This window comes from Muntiacus reevesi, chromosome 3 (genome assembly GCF_963930625.1).
Source record: "Muntiacus reevesi chromosome 3, mMunRee1.1, whole genome shotgun sequence".
In the NCBI taxonomy this organism is placed as follows: Eukaryota; Metazoa; Chordata; class Mammalia; order Artiodactyla; family Cervidae; genus Muntiacus; species Muntiacus reevesi.
Window position 1 is genome coordinate 102,525,721 of NC_089251.1, and position 16,989 is coordinate 102,542,709.

The 16,989-nt window shown below is 58.6% G+C and overlaps 1 protein-coding gene across 1 annotated transcript in view; it reads left to right on the forward strand.

Moving 5' to 3' along the window:
* CROCC (ciliary rootlet coiled-coil, rootletin) overlaps nucleotides 1-16,361 on the forward strand; it is a gene marked incomplete at its 5' end in the record, with an annotated part of 51,246 nt that extends 34,885 nt beyond the window's left edge. The window contains 11 exons of the mRNA XM_065928885.1: nucleotides 784-1,135; nucleotides 8,055-8,224; nucleotides 8,761-8,881; nucleotides 9,056-9,219; nucleotides 11,352-11,567; nucleotides 12,345-12,569; nucleotides 12,938-13,087; nucleotides 13,346-13,546; nucleotides 13,739-13,870; nucleotides 15,012-15,176; nucleotides 15,862-16,361. Of these exons, the coding sequence (XP_065784957.1) occupies nucleotides 784-1,135; nucleotides 8,055-8,224; nucleotides 8,761-8,881; nucleotides 9,056-9,219; nucleotides 11,352-11,567; nucleotides 12,345-12,569; nucleotides 12,938-13,087; nucleotides 13,346-13,546; nucleotides 13,739-13,870; nucleotides 15,012-15,176; nucleotides 15,862-15,948 (1,983 nt within the window). The remainder of the gene's footprint in view (nucleotides 1-783; nucleotides 1,136-8,054; nucleotides 8,225-8,760; nucleotides 8,882-9,055; nucleotides 9,220-11,351; nucleotides 11,568-12,344; nucleotides 12,570-12,937; nucleotides 13,088-13,345; nucleotides 13,547-13,738; nucleotides 13,871-15,011; nucleotides 15,177-15,861) is intronic.
* Between the last annotated feature and the right edge of the window lie 628 nt (nucleotides 16,362-16,989).

Here is a 16,989-nt window from a genome sequence, read left to right on the forward strand (position 1 = left end):
CTGACACTCTTTCCACTCTTTTCTGGCACCGAATCTACTGTGTGACCTTAAGTCACTCAACCTCGCTGTGCTTCAGAGCAATTATAGGATAGGGGCTGGCACCAGGGGTGTACACCAGGCCCTGGCGCAGGTCTTGGCATCCAGGAGGTGTTTCAGTGAAAGTAAGGGCAGTGAGTGAGAGGTTGACTCATTCTCTGACCCAGAGGCATGTGTCATTTATGTCATCATGCACGTGGCTGGCAGAGAGTTTTTTCAGCTCCTGTCATTGTGTGATTTGTTGGTAAATTCCGTGCACTGAGAGGCCCTGGTCTAGGGGTTAAGAGAAAAGGTTCTGGAGCCAGGGTGGCTGACTTTGAATCCTAGCTCTCGGTTTTCTAGCATCGTGGCCTTGAGCAAGGTACATAACTGCCCTGTGTCTCAGTTTCCTCATCTGTAAAATGGAGATGATTCATAGTGGTAATTAGACTTGATTTTCTAGGTGGGGGGGGAGTACTTAGTGCCTGGCACTAGTAAGTTCTATCTGTGCAGACCTTAGCTGTTAGTTTATTACTAATAAATGGTGTACACTGCAAGGCACATACAGAGAAGGAAGAGAGAAAACAAACACTAACCGTTTCCTTCCATATTCCCACGACGTTCGCACATCTCCGGCTTGGGTGGAGACCACAGGTGCTGCGTACCCTACTTTTGGGCCCGTGGGCTCCAGGCCGGACCTGGGAGGCTGGGTGTCGGTTGAGGGGTGGCCTTGCTGACCCCTACTCCCAGGCCTTGTCTCTACTCCAGCTCCAGGGGGCCCAGCGGAAGCTGCAGGAGCAAGAAGGCGAGTTCCGGGCCCGGGAGCGAGACCTGCTGGGCTCTCTGGAGGAGGCGCGCAGCGCCCGGAAGCAGCAGCTGGACCATGCCCGAAGCCTGGGACTCAAGCTGGAGGCCTCCCGGGCCGAGGCAGCAGACCTGGGGCTGCGACTCAGTGCAGCCGAGGGCCGGGCTCAGGGCCTGGAGGCCGAGCGGGCCCGCGTGGAGGCGCAGCGGCGCGCGGCAGAGGCCCAGCTTGCCAGCCTGCGCTCGGCCCTGCGCCGGGGCCTGGGGGTCGGGGGGCCGGTGGCTGGCTCCCCCACCCGGGGCGCGCCTGCGGGAGGTGAGAATGGAGGTGGGGGTCGGCAGGCGGGTCTTGCGGGGTCTCCGCCCCTCATCCGCCTCCAGGCCTAGCTCTGTCCTGCCACGAGGCACCCTGGGCTGGGCTGCACCTCCTCTGATGACCCTGCCCTGCAGCTGGTTCAGATGGCCTCGCTGAGCCCGCCCACCTGGGGTCCAAATCACCTTCAGGCCCCTTAGCGGGGCCTCCCCCTGAGCACATCTCAGCCCCGCCCCCTCACAGAGGCGACCGGGCACACGTGGATTGATTGCTTCTTTTTAAAGGAAGCGGAAGGTGCTTTTTTTTTTTTAATTGGACCATAGTTGATGTGCAATGTCATCTTGGATGTACAATGACGTGATTCACTTACAGGGATGTAAGTGGGCTTCCCCGATAGCTCAATTGGTAAAGAATCCGCCTGCAGCGCGGCGGCTCGATTCCTGGGTCGGGAAGATCCGCTGGAGAAGGGAAAGGCTGCCACTCCAGTATTCTTGGGTTCCCCTGGTGGCTCAGCTGGTAAATCATCCATGTGTAGTGCAGGAGACCTGGGTTCCCTCCCCGGGTTGGGAAGATCCCCTGGAGAAGGGAAAGGCTCCCACGTCAGTATTCTGGCCTGGAGAACTCCGTGGACTGTGTAAGTTCGTGGGGTCGCAAAGAGTCAGACACAACTGAGAGACTCCCACTTCACTTTATGTGTGTATGTATATTTTAAGACATCCTTTTTTGTTATGGTTTATTACAGAATGTTGAGGATAGTTCCTGTTTATCTATTCTATTTAAAATAGCTCGTATCTGATAATGCCAAACTCCCAGGTCATCACTGTCCTAACCGCCTGCCCCTTGGCATCCACAGGTTTGCTATTCATTTTTGTGACCCTGTTTCTGTTTCATAAGAGTTTATTTGTGCCATATATTTTAAAAAATATTTGCTCACGTGGCTGTACTCAGGCTTAGCTGTGGCACGCAGGGTCGTCCATCTTCGTTTTTGGAGGCTGGATGTTAAGTTAGCTGGGAGAGTTCCCTGAGCAGGGGCTGAACCCTGGCTCCCTGTGTTGGGAGCGCGGAGTCTTAGCCACTGGACCGTCAGGGACCCTGTGCCGTATTTTAGATTCCATGTGTAAGTGAGATCATGCGGTATTTGTCCTTCTCTTTCTGACTGACCGCACTTCGTGTGATGATCTCTAGGTGCATCCATGCTGCTCCCAGTGGCGTTGTTTTCTCGTCCGTGACCGGGTAGTAGCTGATTGTATACAGGCACTGCATCTTTATCCATTCATCTGTTGATGAACGTTTGGGCTGCTTCCGTGTCTTAATACTGTGAATAGTGCCGCTGAGAACACAGGGGTGCGTGTATCTTTTTGAATTATGTTTTTGTCTGGGTAGATGCCCAGGAGTGGGATTGCTGGGTCATATGGCAACTCTATTTTTAATTTTTTGAAGACTGTCCATACTATTTTCCATAGTGGCTGAGAGTGCTGCATCTTAACATCCTTAACTCCTCTGGGTCTGTGTCTCTGTCCTCTTTAATTGACTCCTGCCCCCTCTCCTCCAGCTCCTCATCCTCTTCCTTCTCCCATCACGGCCGCCCACTCCTCCGTTCTGGCCTGTGGCCACTATGTCTACCCTAGAAAGATACACACTCAGCCCAACCCCCTTCCAGGAACTTCAGAAGAGATCCTCCCACCTGCCGTCTGCTCCCAAGGCCCAGGGGGTGACGCTGGGAAAGTCAGCACTGCGCTTCAGGGGTGCAGGCAGACTTTCGGGAAGCTCTCCTCTTGTCTCAGCCTAACCCCAGTCTCACCTTGACTCCTAGGGCTAGAAAACAGGTAAGGAAAACGTCAAGGGATAGTGTTGGTTGGAATGTAAAATAGTGCAGCCACTGTGAAAAAATAGTTTGGCAGTTCCTCAAGCAACTAAACTTCAGAATTACTATTTGTTGTCGTTGTTGCTCAGTTGCTAAGTCATGTCCGACTCTTGGTGACCCCGGGGACTTCAGCGAGCCAGACTCTGTCCTCCATTATCTCCCGGAGTTTGCTCAAATTCATGTCCATTGAGTTCGTGATGCTATCTATCTCATCCTCTGCTGTCCCCTTCTCCTTTTGCCTTCAATCCTTCCCAGCATGAGAGTCTTTACCAATGAGTCAGCTCTTTGCATCAGGTGGTCAAAGTATTGGAGCTTCAGCATCAGTCCTTCCAATGAATATTCAGGGTTGATTTCCTTTAGGATTGACTGGTTTGATCTTCTTTCAGTCCAGGGGACTCTCAAGAGTCTTCTCCAACATCACAGTTCAAAAACATTAGTTTTTCAGTGCTCAGCTTTCTTTATGGTCCAACTCTCACATCTGTTTATGGCTACTGGAAAAAAACATAGCTTTGACTATGCAGACCTTTGTTGGCAAAGTGATGCCTCTGGTTTTTAATGCTCTGTCTGGGTTTGTGATAGTTTTCCTTCCAAGGAGCAAGCATCTTTTAATTTCATGACTGCAGTCACTGCAGTGATTTTGGAGCCCAATTACCATATGACTCAACAATTCCACCCCTAGGTATATACCCAAGAGAATTGAAAAGAGGCACTTGAATAGATATTGTGCAGCATTTCAAAGTGTGCAAGAGCAGGTGAATTGATAATGTAGTATTTGAATACAATGGAGTTTATTCAGCCTTATGAAAGAGGGCCATCTTGACCTGTGCTACAAAGTGGATGAACTTTAATAGCATTATATTAAGTGAAGTAAGCTGGTCACAAAGGAAAATACAAGGACTTCCCTGAGGATCCAGTTAGGACTCAGCACTTTCACTGCAGGGGGCATGGGCTCGATCCCTGGTGAAGGACCTAAGATCCCGTAAGCCATTTGACCAAAAAAAAAAGAACAAATATAATTCTACCCATAGAAAATATTTAGAACAGACATTCATGGAGACAGAATTTAGAGATTGCCAGAGGTGTGGGGAAGGGAGGATTAGGAGTTACTGCTCACTGGTTTTAGAGTTTGCGGTTGTATTTGTCTGCTAGGGATACTGTAGCAAAGCAGCCCAAACTGAGTGGCTTAAACAAGGGAAATTTGTGTCTCGTGGGTCTGGAGACCAGAAACCCAAGGTCTGGGTGTTGACAGGGCCATCCTTCCTCTGCAGAGTTAGGGAAGAATTTGCTCCAGGCTCCGAGCTCCTGGTAGCTTCTTGACGGCAGCAGCATATCCCGGTCTTCACGTGGGGTCTCCTTGAGGCTGTGTCCAAGCCTCCCCTTTGTGGTTGTGCCAGCTGTTAGTTCCAGCGTGTGAGCTCTCAGTGGCAAACTGTGGGATCTAGCTCCCTGACCAGGGATCTAACCCAGGCCCCCTGCATTGGGAGCATGGAGTCCTAGCCACTGGATTCCCAGTGAAGTCCCCCAGATGTCCCCTTTTGTTAGGACACCAATCATATTGGATTAGGGTCCACCCTCCTCCAGTGTGGGGCTCCCCTGGTGGTGCAGGCGATAAAGAATTTGCCTGCAGTGTGGGAGATGCGGGTTCCCTCCCTGGGTCTGGAAGATCCCCTGGAGGAGGGCATGGCAACCCACTCCAGTATTCTTGCCTGGAGAATTCCATGGACAGAGGAGCCTGGTGGGCTACAGTCCATGGGGTCACAAAGAGTTGGACATGATGCCTCATCTTAACTCATGACAAATAAGGTCCCATTCTAAGGTGTGGCGGTTAGGCCTCCAACATATGGATTTTGAGGGGATGCAGTGCATAATAGGGGTGATGGAAAGGATTTAGAAACAGATAATGGTGATGTTCACATAAACAGTGTGAATACAATTAATGCCACTTAAAGGTGGTCAGAAAGGCATGTTGTGGGTTTATCTTGTCACAATAAAAGTGTCTGGGGGGGAATTCCCTGGCTGTCCACTAGTTAGTGCTCTGTGCTTCTACGGGCAGGGGTTTGATCTCTGGCCAGCGAACGAAGATCCTGCAAACTGTGCAGTGTGGCAAAAAAAATAAAATACTTGTTAAAGATAAGGCAACAGTGGGGGCTCAGGTGTTTGTGTGGAAGCTACGGGGCGGCTTGGGTGTCACTAGGCAGATCACTTTTCACTTTCATGCATTGCAGAAGGAAATGGCAACCCACTCCAGTATTCTTGCCTGGAGAATCCCAGGGACAGAGGAGCCTGGTGGGCTGCTGTCTATGGGGTCGCACAGAGTTGGACAAGACTGAAGCGACAGCAGCAGCAGCAGGCAAAGAGTAAGGGCTAAGGGCAGACGGACTCCTCATCCTGCAGTTCCCATGTTGACCTCTAGGTGCCGTCCTGTTTCTGTCTGCCCTCCCCTCTCCCTCCTCTTCACTGCCCATCATCTCCCAAGCAGAGTTTGTTTTTCTGCAGGGAGATACGGGCGGGCACCTGCATTCCAATCTCAGCCCTGGATCTTCCAAGCTTTGATGCCAAGCAAATCACTTAAGAAAAGGTGGCAAGGATACCCAGAAGAACTATAGAAAAAAGATATTAATGACCCAGATAACCACGATGGTGTGATCACTCACCTAGAGCCAGACATCCTGGAATGCAAAGTGAAGTGGGCCTTAGAAAGCATCACTATGAACAAAGCTAGTGGAGGTGATGGAATTCCAGTTGAGCTATTTCAAAACCTAAAAGATGATGCTGTGAAAGTGCTGCACTCAATATGCCAGCAAATTTGGAAAACTCAGCAGTGGCCACAGGACTGGAAAAGGTCAGTTTTCATTTCAATCCCAAAGAAAGGCAATGCCAAAGAATGTTCAAACTACCGCACAATTGTACTCATCTCACACACTGGCAAAGCAATGCTCAAAATTCTCCAAGTCAGGCTTCAACAGTATGTGAACCGTGAACTTCCAGATGTTCAAGCTGGATTTAGAAAAGGCAGAGGAACCAGAGATCAAATTGCCAACATCTATTGGCTCATTGGAAAAGCAAGAGAGTTCCAGAAAATCATCTACTTCTGCTTTATTGACTATGCTAAAGCCTTTGACTGTGTGGATCACAATAAACTGTGGAAAATTCTGAAAGAGATGGGAATACCAGACCACCTGACCTGCCTCCTGAGAAACCTGCATTCAGGTCAAGAAACAACAGTTAGAACCGGACATGGAAAAATGGACTGGTTCCATATTGGGAGAGGAGTACAGCAAGGCTGTATATTGTCACCCTGTTTATTTAACTTATATTCAGAGTACATCATGCTAAATGCTGGGCTGGATGAAGCATAAGCTGGAATCAAGGTTGCTAGGAGACATATCAATAACCTCAGATATGCAGATGATACCATTATGGCAGAAAGCAAAGAGGGCCTGAAGAGTCCCTTGATGAAAGTGAAAGAGGAGAGTGAAAAAGTTGGCTTAAAACTCAACATTCAGAAAACGAAGATCATGGCATCTGGTCCCATCACTTCATGGGAAATGGATGGGGAAACAGTGGAAACAGTGGCTGACTTTATTTTCTTGGGCTCCAAAATCACTGCAGATGGTGACTGCAGCTATGAAATTAAAAGACGCTTGCTCCTTGGAAGAAAAACTATGACCAATCTAGACAGCATATTAAAAAGCAGAGATGTTACTTTGCCGACAAAGGTTCGTCTAGTCAAAGTTATGGTTTTTCCAGTAGTCATGTATGGATGTGAGAGTTGGACCACAGAGAAAGCTGAGCGCCAAAGAATTGATGCTTTTGAACTGTGGTGTTGGAGAAGACTCTTGAGAGTCCCTTGGACTGCAAGGAGATCCAACCAGTCCATCCTAAAGGAGATCAGTCCTGAATATTCATTGGAAGAACTGATGTTGAAGCTGAAACTCCAATACTTTGGCCCCCTGATGCGAAGAACTGACTCATTGAAAAAGACCTTGATGCTGGGAAAGACTGAAGGCAGGAGGAGAAGGGGACGGCAGAGGACGAGATGGTTGGATGGCATCACCAACTCGATGCACATGAGTTTGAGCAAGCTCTGGGAGTTGATGATGGACAGGGAAGCCTGGCGTGCTGCGGTCCATGGGGTCGCAGAGTCGGACACGACTGAGCGACTGGACTGACAGAATCCGCTCTGAGCCTGTGCAGCCTGTGAGGGGGGGAGGTTGGTCCTTACCTCTCAGGGAATTACTGTGAGGATGAAATGAGGTAATGTAGGGAAAGCATTGGTCTAGCGTCTGGCCCACTGTAAGCACTCGGAGTGTGTGTTAGTCGCTCAGTTGTGTCCGACTCTGCGATCCCATGGGCAGTAGCCCTCCAGGCTCCTCTGTCCATAGAATTCTCCAGGCACAAATACTGGAGTGGGTTGCCATTCCCATCTCCAGGAGATCGTCCTGACCCAGGGATTGAACCTGGGGCTCCTGCACTGGTAAGGCAGATGCTTTACCGTCTGAGCCGCCAGGGAACCCCTAAGCGGTCAGTCTAGGGAGGTACTGAAGCGAGGCAGTGTGAACCCATAGCCTGGGCCCTGGGATGCAGCCTTCATGGTGCTTATGGTCTGGGTGGGGGGCAGACACTGGACCCCCAGGAGGTGGGGAGGAGCTCACCCCAACCCAAGGCTGGGATCAGGGAGGCCCCTGAGGAGTGGTCTTTACATTGAGGCCTAAAGGAATGGGCCAGAGAAGCCTTGGGGAGAGAAGGGAATAATAGCATGTACAGAACATAGAGCCTTTGTAAGGAGGAACGTGGGAGCCCGGGAGCTGTGGGTGGTATCAACTGGCCCGGTTATAAGGAGAGAGACGGATGCTAGGGCGAGCAGCAGGGGATGGCCAGTACAGGGGCGTGGTTTTTGAGGGTTGTGAGTGGTGATCGAAGGTGAAGTGAGAGGGTGAGCGGACCCAGCCGGTGCCATTGGTAGCTACCGGGGCGGCGGGGCGCAGCAGGCACGATGCGCTGGGACTGTGCAGCGGCCCGTGGCTCCTGTGTCCCCCAGCCTGTCTCCTCCTCTAGGAAGCGTGGAAGGGCTCAGTAGCCCCGACCCCGTGGAACACGGCCCCGGGTCCCAGCCGCCCTCCCCAGGACCCGCCGTCTCCCCGGGGCCTGCAGACCTGGACCCGGAAGCGGTGCGGGACGTCCTGCGGGAGTTCGTGCAGGAGCTGCGGGACGCCCGGCGGGAGCGGGTGAGGGGCGAGGGGCAAGCCGCGGCCCAGGGAGGAGGGGCGAGGGGGGAGCCACCGACCAGAGAGAATGGGCGAGGGGCGAGAGGGGCTGCGGGGGGAGCCGCGGCCCAGAGAGAGCGGGCGAGGGGCGAGGGGTAGCCGCGGCCCAGAGAGAGCGGGCGAGGGGTGAGGGGCCGCCGGGGGAGCCAAGGCCCGGAGAGAGAGCGGGCGAGGGGCGAGAGGGGCTGCGGGGGGAGCCGCGGCCCAGAGAGAGCGGGCGAGGGGCGAGGGGGAGCCGCGGCCCGAAGTGAGCGGGTGAGGGACGAGGGTCCTGGGTGAGGGGTGGGGGTGGGGGGGGAGCCGCGGCCCAGGGAGAATGGGCGAGGGGCGAGGGGGGAGCCACCGACCAGAGAGAATGGGCGAGGGGCGAGAGGGGCTGCGGGGGGAGCCGCGGCCCAGAGAGAGCGGGCGAGGGGCGAGGGGGGAGCCGCGGCCAGGGCCCCGCGCGGGGCTGCCAGTCAGAGCCGGGTCTCCTCCCCGCCTGACCTGGGCCGCAGGATGAGCTTCGCGTCCAGACGAGCGCCCTGAGACAGCAGCTGGCTGAAACGGAGGCCTCACGGGACGGCGCGGCCTCGCGGGCCAGGCAGCTGGAAAAGGCCGTGATGGAGAGCGAGGAAGGTGGGTCTATCCCTGCGTCCTTGCCCCGGTCTCACGCTCTTCACATGGAGGCGGGAGACAGTCTCCTCCGAGGGACCCTGGGTGGGGGGGGGTGCCTCACGTCCAGACCCACACCCCTCAGGGCTCGGATGGCTCAGGTCTCGGCCGAGCCTGACGAGCCCGGTGGGGCCACAGCCCGCCGCAGCGTGGATGGGCGGCTGAGCGGGGTGCAGGCCGAGCTGGTGCAGCAGGAAGAGAACTCGCGGCGCGCTGAGCGGGAGCGGCGGGCGGTGCTGGACCGCGTGGCCGCCCTGGAGAGGAGCCTGCAGGCCACGGAGAGTGAGCTCCAGGCCAGCCAGGTAGGCAAGGGGGCACGGGGGCTCGGGTGTGCCTGCGTGGGTGTCTGTGAGCGCTCCCATGCATGGATGTGTGTGAGCCCTCCCATGCATGGGTGTCTGAGTGCTCCTGTGCGTGGGTGTGAGTGCTCCTGTGTGTGGGTGTCTGTGAGCACTCCCATGTGTATGTGTCTGTGAGTACTCCCGTGCATGGAAGTCTGTGAGTGCACCTGTGTGTGGATGTCTGAGTGCTCCTGTGCATGGATGTGTGTGCCTGCATGGGTGTGAGTGCTCCCATCCGTGAGTGGAGGTCTGTGAGTGCTCCCGTGCGTGGGTGTCTGTGAGTGCTCCCATCCGTGAGTGGAGGTCTGTGAGTGCTCCCGTGCGTGGGTGTCTGTGAGTGCTCCCATCCCTGAGTGGAGGTCTGTGAGTGCTCCCGTGCGTGGGTGTCTGTGAGTGCTCCCATGCGTGTGTGTCTGTGAGGGATCCCGTGCGTGTGTGTCTGTGAGGGATCCCGTGTGTGGGTGTCTGAATGCTCCTGTGTGTGTGTGTCTGTGAGGGATCCCATGCGTGTGTGTCTGTGAGGGATCCCATGCTTGCGTGTCTGTGAGGGATCCCATGCGTGTGTGTCTGTGAGGGATCCCATGCGTGTGTGTCTGTGAGGGATCCCGTATGTGTGTGTCTGTGAGGGATCCCGTGTGTGTGTGTCTGTGAGGGATCCCATGCGTGTGTGTGAGGGATCCCATGCGTGCATGTCTGTGAGGGATCCCATGTGTGTGTCTGTGAGGGATCCCGTGCGTGTGTGTCTGTGAGGGATCCCGTGTGTGGGTGTCTGAATGCTCCTGTGTGTGGGTGTCTGTGAGTGCTCTTGCACAGGGGTATCTGTGCGCACTCCCGCGTATGTCTGTTCTGTCTGTGTGGGTCTCTCAGCACCCATTGCAGTGATCAGCTTGTGACTTTCTCCAAAAGCACATTCAGATTTTGTTGTCTGCTTTCATACTGAAGTCATTAGTCTGTAGAAGAAAGTCTGGGCATTTACAGCTGACAGACATGGGCTCAAGTTCTTGCCTCACCATGTGATTTTCATTTTTCTCCTCTAGGAAAGGGGGAGACTAGTAGTTCTCTCCTAGAGTCCGTGCATGTACACGGTGAACACGCAGAGGTGCTCACAGGACCTCTGTTCCCTTTGCCTCTGTAGTCGCACCAGGGCTGTTCTGGGGGTTTATGTGTGGTTGGGGATGTCTGTGTATTCGTGTGTGTGTGTGTGTGTCTGTGTCTGTGTCTGTGTCTGGGGCAGGACACACAGGTCCTGGTGCCGACGGTCAGGCTGCTGGAGCCTTGAGCCCTTCTTGCAGGCACAGACCCCCCTACTCCCTCTCCCAGCCCTCCTGCCTGCCCCCGCAGCCCGCCCCCCCGCCTCTGGCTGCAGGCCGAGCTTGAGCTGGCTTGTTGTGTCTGCGGCTCCAGCTCTGGCCGTGGGCCCAGCTGCAGGGGCGCAGGAGGCGGCCAGGAACAAAGCTGGGTGGGAGCCAGCGCAGGGCGGTGGGGCCCAGTCACGGCAGGGCTGGGGCTCGAGCCCGTGGACGGGGGGCTGGGCCTGGGGGGCTGCAGTCAGAGCACCCCCGTGACCTGCCCAGCTCTGGAATGGCGACAGGAAAGGGACTCTGGTCTGTCTTCCTACACTGTCCCCAATCCCCAGGCCCCTTCAACAGCTCACCCTGCCTGGGGTGGGGAGGACCACCATCCCCTACAACCCAGGGGGGACCCTGGGTCCCTGCCCACCGGGTAGCTCTGGGCCGCTCTCTCGAGAGCCATGGTGTGGAGCAGGGAGGCCCTGGAGTCTGCACTTTTACACCCCCCACCCCCCAGTGCTCTGTGAGCACCCAGGTTGTGGGTTCCCTGGATGTGCAGGGAGGGAGGCTGAGCCTGGACCACACGGCCCATGAGACTCGGGTGGAGCTGGAAAGTGCCCTGGGGTCCCCGAGTGACCCCGCGAACGGGGGAGGCACTGAAGCCCCAGGAGAGTCAGGCGCTGACCCCTGATCCCACGGCGAGTGGTTGGACCGGCCCCTTCCAGGCCGACCCTCGCTTTCTCCACGGGCCCTGAGGGATGTGGGGAGCATGGGTGGTCTGCCCTCACCCTCCCCCACCCCCAGGAGAAGCTCAGCAAGATGAAGGCCAATGAGGCGAAGCTGGAGAGCGACAAGCGGCGTCTGAAGGAGGTGCTGGATGCGTCCGAGAGCCGCAGCGTGAAGCTGGAGCTGCAGCGGCGCGCGCTCGAGGGGGAGCTGCAGCGCAGCCGCCTGGGCCTGAGCGAGCGGGAGGTGCAGGCGCAGGCCCTGCAGGAGCGGGCGGACTGGCTGCAGCGGCAGGTGGGCCCCGCCCCCACCCCGCGCCGGGGGCATTGTGGGGACCCCGCACCCCCAGCAGCCCTGAGCAGCATGGGCATCGTCATCACCCCGTTTCATGGATGGACAGGTGGAGGCTCACAGACCTGATATCTTTGCCTGAGATCATGGAGCTAAGCAGGGGCAGGGCAAAAATGAGAATGTAGGACTGTTTGATGATGGAGTCTGCACTGAAAGGAGGTGTGTGGAGAGACAGAGACTTCACTCATTTTCTTTTTTTCTTTAAATATTTATTTATTTTGGCTGCACTGGCTTAGTTGAAGCATGTGGGATCTTTAGCTGTGGCATGCTAAGTCTTAGTCATAGCAGGTGGGATCTAGTTCCCTGACCAGGGATCAGTCCCAGGTCCCCTGCATTGGGAGTGTGGAGTCTTAGCCTCTGGACCACCAGGGAAGTGCTTAGTTTTCCTTTTTTTCTTTGGCTGCCAGGAAGCTCGGCTCTTAACTGGCATGTTCAGTAGCTCTGCTAGCCCTACACCATCACCCGCCTAAGCCAAGAACACAAAAACTGTCAGGGTGGTACCCTTTCTCCTCCATAGCGGTGGGGAGACCATGGGGTGTGGGGCAGCTGGGTTGATGGCACCTGAAAGAGGGTACTTAACTGGCAGTGCTTCTCGGGCCAAGCAGCCGTTGGCAGAGCCCGTGGGAGCGCCTGGGAACCAGACGTGTCTGACAAAGGCCTGGAGAGAGGTGGCAGGCTTGGCCTGGGCACACCTGGACTGTTCAGGCCGTCCTCCCCCAGGTGGCGGACGGCGAGATGAAGGCGGGCACTCTGCAGCTGACGGTGGAGCGGCTGAGCGGGGCCCTGGCCAAGGTGGAAGAGAGCGAGGGCCTCCTGCGGGACAAGGTGCAGGGCCTGACGGAGGCCCTGACCCGGAGCAGCGCCAGCCTCACCAGCACCCAGGACAAGAACGTGCAGCTGCAGAAGGCCCTGACTGCCTGTGAACATGACCGCCAAGTGCTCCAAGTATGGGGGATCCCAGGGCCCAGCTGTGGGGGGGGCCGTGGAGAGCTGGCCCCTGGGAGCCATCTGTGGGCACGTCCCTTGTGGGGGGTGCGGCCCAGTACATGGATTGGCCAGTGAGAGGAGGCTGTGGGGGGTCACGACAGCCAGGATGGGGTGCAGAGCAGCGGGGCAGGCCCACGGGAGCAGGGCTGGGGTGTGGGGGCTTCCCGCCTCATGAGGGGCGTGGCCAGGCCTGTGCTCTGGTTTACCATGCAGGTGAGAGGACTGCTGCGTTACAGGCTGTGAACCTGGTCTGGAGGTACTGGGCAGAAGGGAGCCCTTTGCCCAGGGCCCCCAGGCAGCCTGGCCCTGTCCGCCTTTTCCCCCAGGAGCGGCTGGAGGCCGCGCGGCAGGCGTCATCCGAGGCGCGGAAGCAGAGCAGCTCCCTGGGTGAGCAGCTGCAGACCTTGCGGGGCGAGCTGGCGGATCTGGAGCTGCGGCGGGCGGAGGCCGAGGGGCGGCGGCAGCAGCTGCAGGAGGTGAGGGCCAGGGCGCCCCACTCGCCTCCACCTCCTCCCAAGGCCAGACCCAGCCTCCGGGAGGCAGCGCGGCTCCTTCGTCGCGTCCCTGTTACTCAGGTGCAGGACTGAGGCCCCAGGACTGTTCCTTGCCGCGGGCCTCCTAATAGCCACGTCTCTCACGCGGGCCGGGTAGCTGGCCTCATCACCCCCAATGTGATGGGGCTCCGGTGCCCCCCCGAGGCCTGGGGGTTAGGGGCTCGCTGGCTTCTGCTGCAGGCGCTGCGGCAGCGGCAGGAGGCTGAGGCTGCGGCCCTGCACACGGCCCAGAAGGCACAGGACGAGCGGCGGCAGCTACAGGAGCGCCTGGGGAGCCTGCAGCGCACCCTGGCCCAGCTGGAGGCTGAGAAGCGGGATGCAGAACGCTCAGCCCTGCGGCTGGAGAAGGAGCGGGCAGCCCTTAAGAGCACACTGGACAAGGTGGGCTGTGCCCCTCGGGCCCTCCCTGGGCTGCCCCCGGGTCCAAGCCCTGCTTGTGTGCCCGCTGGCCCAGCCCCCTCTAGCTCAGCACTCCTCCCTGGGCCCCTCCGGTGACCTTCCCCGGGCACCCTGATGCCCCCAGGACCTCCCTCCTTTCCGGGCACCCTGATGCCCCCTGCCCTCCCCACCTAGGTGGAGAGGGAGAAGCTCCGCAGTCATGAGGACACGGTGCGTCTGAACGTGGAGAAGGGCCGCCTGGACCGCACGCTCACGGGGGCAGAGCTGGAGCTGGTTGAGGCCCAGAGGCAGATCCAGCTGCTGGAGGTCTCAGTACTGCCCACCCCACCCCTCTGCCCCTCTGGAGCCCTGGACCCAGCTCCTTGCCCTTACAACCTGCAAGCCCAGACAGTCCTGAGGGGGCAGCCCAGAGCCAGGCCTCAGAGGGAGGGGTCCTCTCCAAAGTGGAGAGAGACGGAAATGCTAAAGGCCTGTCAGCGCGTATGTGTGTGTGCTCACGCTTGGGGTGTGTGTGCTCACGCTTGGGGGGGTGTGCTCACGCTTGGGGGCTGTGCTGACACGGGGTGTGCTCACGCTTGGGGGGGTGTACTCACGCTTGGGGGCGGTGCTCACGCTTGGGGGGGTGTGCTCACGCTTGGGGGCGGTGCTCACGCTTGGGGGGGTGTGCTCACGCTTGTGGCCATAGAGAGCCATGAGTGTACGTGAGAGGACTGTTGTGCGTGTAACGTGGACCTTGTGTGTGGATGTAGCGTGTCTCGGGACTAGGATGTATCATCTGTATAGTGTATCTTTGTGTACAGATGTCTTCTCTTTTGAATACTTTTACCTGTGGCCGTGCCGGGCCTTCACTGCTGCGGGCTTCCCCTGGGTGCAGAGGCCCCTCTCGAGTGTGAGCCCAGCCTCTCACTGCAGCGGCCTTTGGTCGCGGCGCGGGCTCTGGAGCCCAGGTTCAGCAGCTGTGGCGCGGGGGCTCAGCTGGTCTGTGGCGTGTGGGACCCCCCAGGACCAGGGATCGAGCCCGTGGCTCCCGCACTGGCGGGTGGAGTCGTCACCACTGCGCCCCCGGGGAGCCCTGGGTGTCTTCTTGGACGCGCGTGTGTGAGAGTGTTGGGCTTTTGGACACGTGTGTGCGTCCATGTGAACACAGGTTGTTACATGCTTGCTTGTGTGACTGTATGTATACGGGCTTGTCTCTGCATTTGAACGTGTGTGTGTGTGCGCGCATGCGTGCGCGCGCATGCTCCTGAGTGGATCTCTCAGCAACCTGACTCAGGATTCGCAGGCCAGGAGGGCTGGGTGGGGGAAGACAAGGCTCTGGTCCTGCAAGCCTCGCTTTGCCTGCAGGGACCCTCGGGCTCCCACCCAGAGAGGGCCTGGCCCTTCACACTCGCGCACATGTGTGTGCGCGCATCGAGGCCCCAGGCCTGACCGGTGGCCCCTCCCGCAGGCCCAGGTGGCAGCGCTGGAGCAGAACCACAGCCCGGCCGGGTTGGAGGCGGCGGAGCTGCAGCAGGAGGTGGAGCGCCTGCGCGGCGCCCAGGTGCGGACGGAGCGCGCGCTGGAGGCGCGGGAGCGAGCCCACCGGCAGAGGGTGCGGGGGCTGGAGGAGCAGGTACGCAGGGGTTCTGTGTCAGGAGGCTGAGCCCGGAGCTGGGGGTAGGGGGAGGGGCGAGAGGGCGGGCCTCACTGCCACTTGCCCCTTTTGGGCGGAGGTGCTCGCTGGTGCCCGTAACTGAGACGGTCGGGGTGGACCCAGGCTGGCGTCAGCCACGGCTGGACCCCGGGGCTCGAGTGAGGTCACTGGAGCTCGGTCCCTTCTCCGTAGCTCCGTGCCTGGTCGGGCCATCTTGCGGATGGCACAGCTGGTCTCAGGATAACCTAGCGATTCAGTCCCGGGGGCTCAAGGGGCCGTTTTCCCTGAGAGCAACAGCCAGAGTCCCAAGGGCGCTCCTCCTGGGCGAGCTGAGCTCATAGGCCCCCCGTGACCGTCCCCATCACGGCTGCAGGGCAAGCCTGCCCCGTGGGTCAGGCCGGGGCCCAGGTCTGCCCTGGAGTCCAGCTAGCGCCAGGCCTGTCCTGGGGGTGGGAGGGGATGGGACCCCCAAGGAGAGGCCGGGCAGTCCGGAGAGCCCCAGCCGCTCCGCGGAGTGGAAGGAGAAGGGGAGGGAATTCCCCGGCTGTTAGGACACCTGGCTTTTCCCGGAACGCGGCCCTGGGCCTTCTGGGGTCGCAGCCCTCTCCCTGGCGCTGAGCCCAGGCTGGGCCTGGGTGGGCCCTGCTTCCTCGCTCTTCTCCAGGTGTCCACACTGAAGGGGCAGCTGCAGCAGGAGCTTCGAAGGCGCTCAGCCTCCTTCTCCCCGCCCTCCGGGCCCCCGGAGAACTGAGCACCTCTGCCTGCATCCTGGTGACAGGGCCTGGGGCTGGGCCAGACTGGAGAGGTGTCCTCAGCGGGGTCCAGGGGGCCTGGGCCGAAGCTCGCAGGGGCGAGGGGTGGGGTGCCAGGGCCAGGATGGGGCTCCAGCCTGTCAGACCCACCCCTTGGGGGCCCCCTCAGCCCCTTCCCGGGAGGGCCCCAAGGGCTGGGCTGGAGAGGCCTGTCCCCGCTGACCCCGGGAGCAGGCGCGCTGGCCGTGAGGGTCGCGCCTGGGGCAGGCCTGCTGGCCACTCAGAGGTCTGTCCTTCTTAGTTCAGCGTTTGTCAGCAAGTTCCTCAGAGTTCAGAGTCACTGTATTTTTATACCTTTTTACAATGTTAACTGTTCAAAACTGTTGTGTTTTTTGTAACAACTCCATTTTTAAAGAATGCTCTGTACAGATGTGTCCTTTTGCTGTTATTGTGCCTCCTGGGAGATGGGCAGACTGGAGGGCCCTGGGGCCAGAGGGTTGGGGTCCCCTAGTGCGGGGTGCGCAGGGCCACGGGGGAGACTTTAGAAAGGCCCGTGTGGAATGGTAAGGAACCTCACAGGACGGCGGGGTGCGGAGGCCGCCAGGGTCCTGGGCCACGCACCCATTTAACAGACGGAGCCGTCGAGGCTTGGGGCTGGGCCCAGCTCTACTCTTCCCAGCTGAAGCTTTCTGCCCTTTTCTCTGGCTCCTCCTCAGGACAGGGTGCACCCCCGAAGCACCAGCAGGGCTTCCAGGCGGCACAGTAAGAAGGGCAGGCCTGGGCGTGGACCTGCGTCTGGCCTGGCCCTGCTGCTTAAGCTGTCAGCCTCAGGAAGGTGGGGACCTGCCTCCCAGGCCGGCAACAGGGGAGCACACAGCAGGTGCCTAGTCCGTGCTTCCAAGGAGACGTGCTTCTCAGCCCATGGAGCCCAGCGGCGTCAGGGTCTGCCCTGCCACTGACCGCTGTGGGCCCCAGGGGTGGAGAGTTACGGACCGACTCTCGGCTTGGTTTCCTGTCTGTAAGATGGGATGTTACCCGTG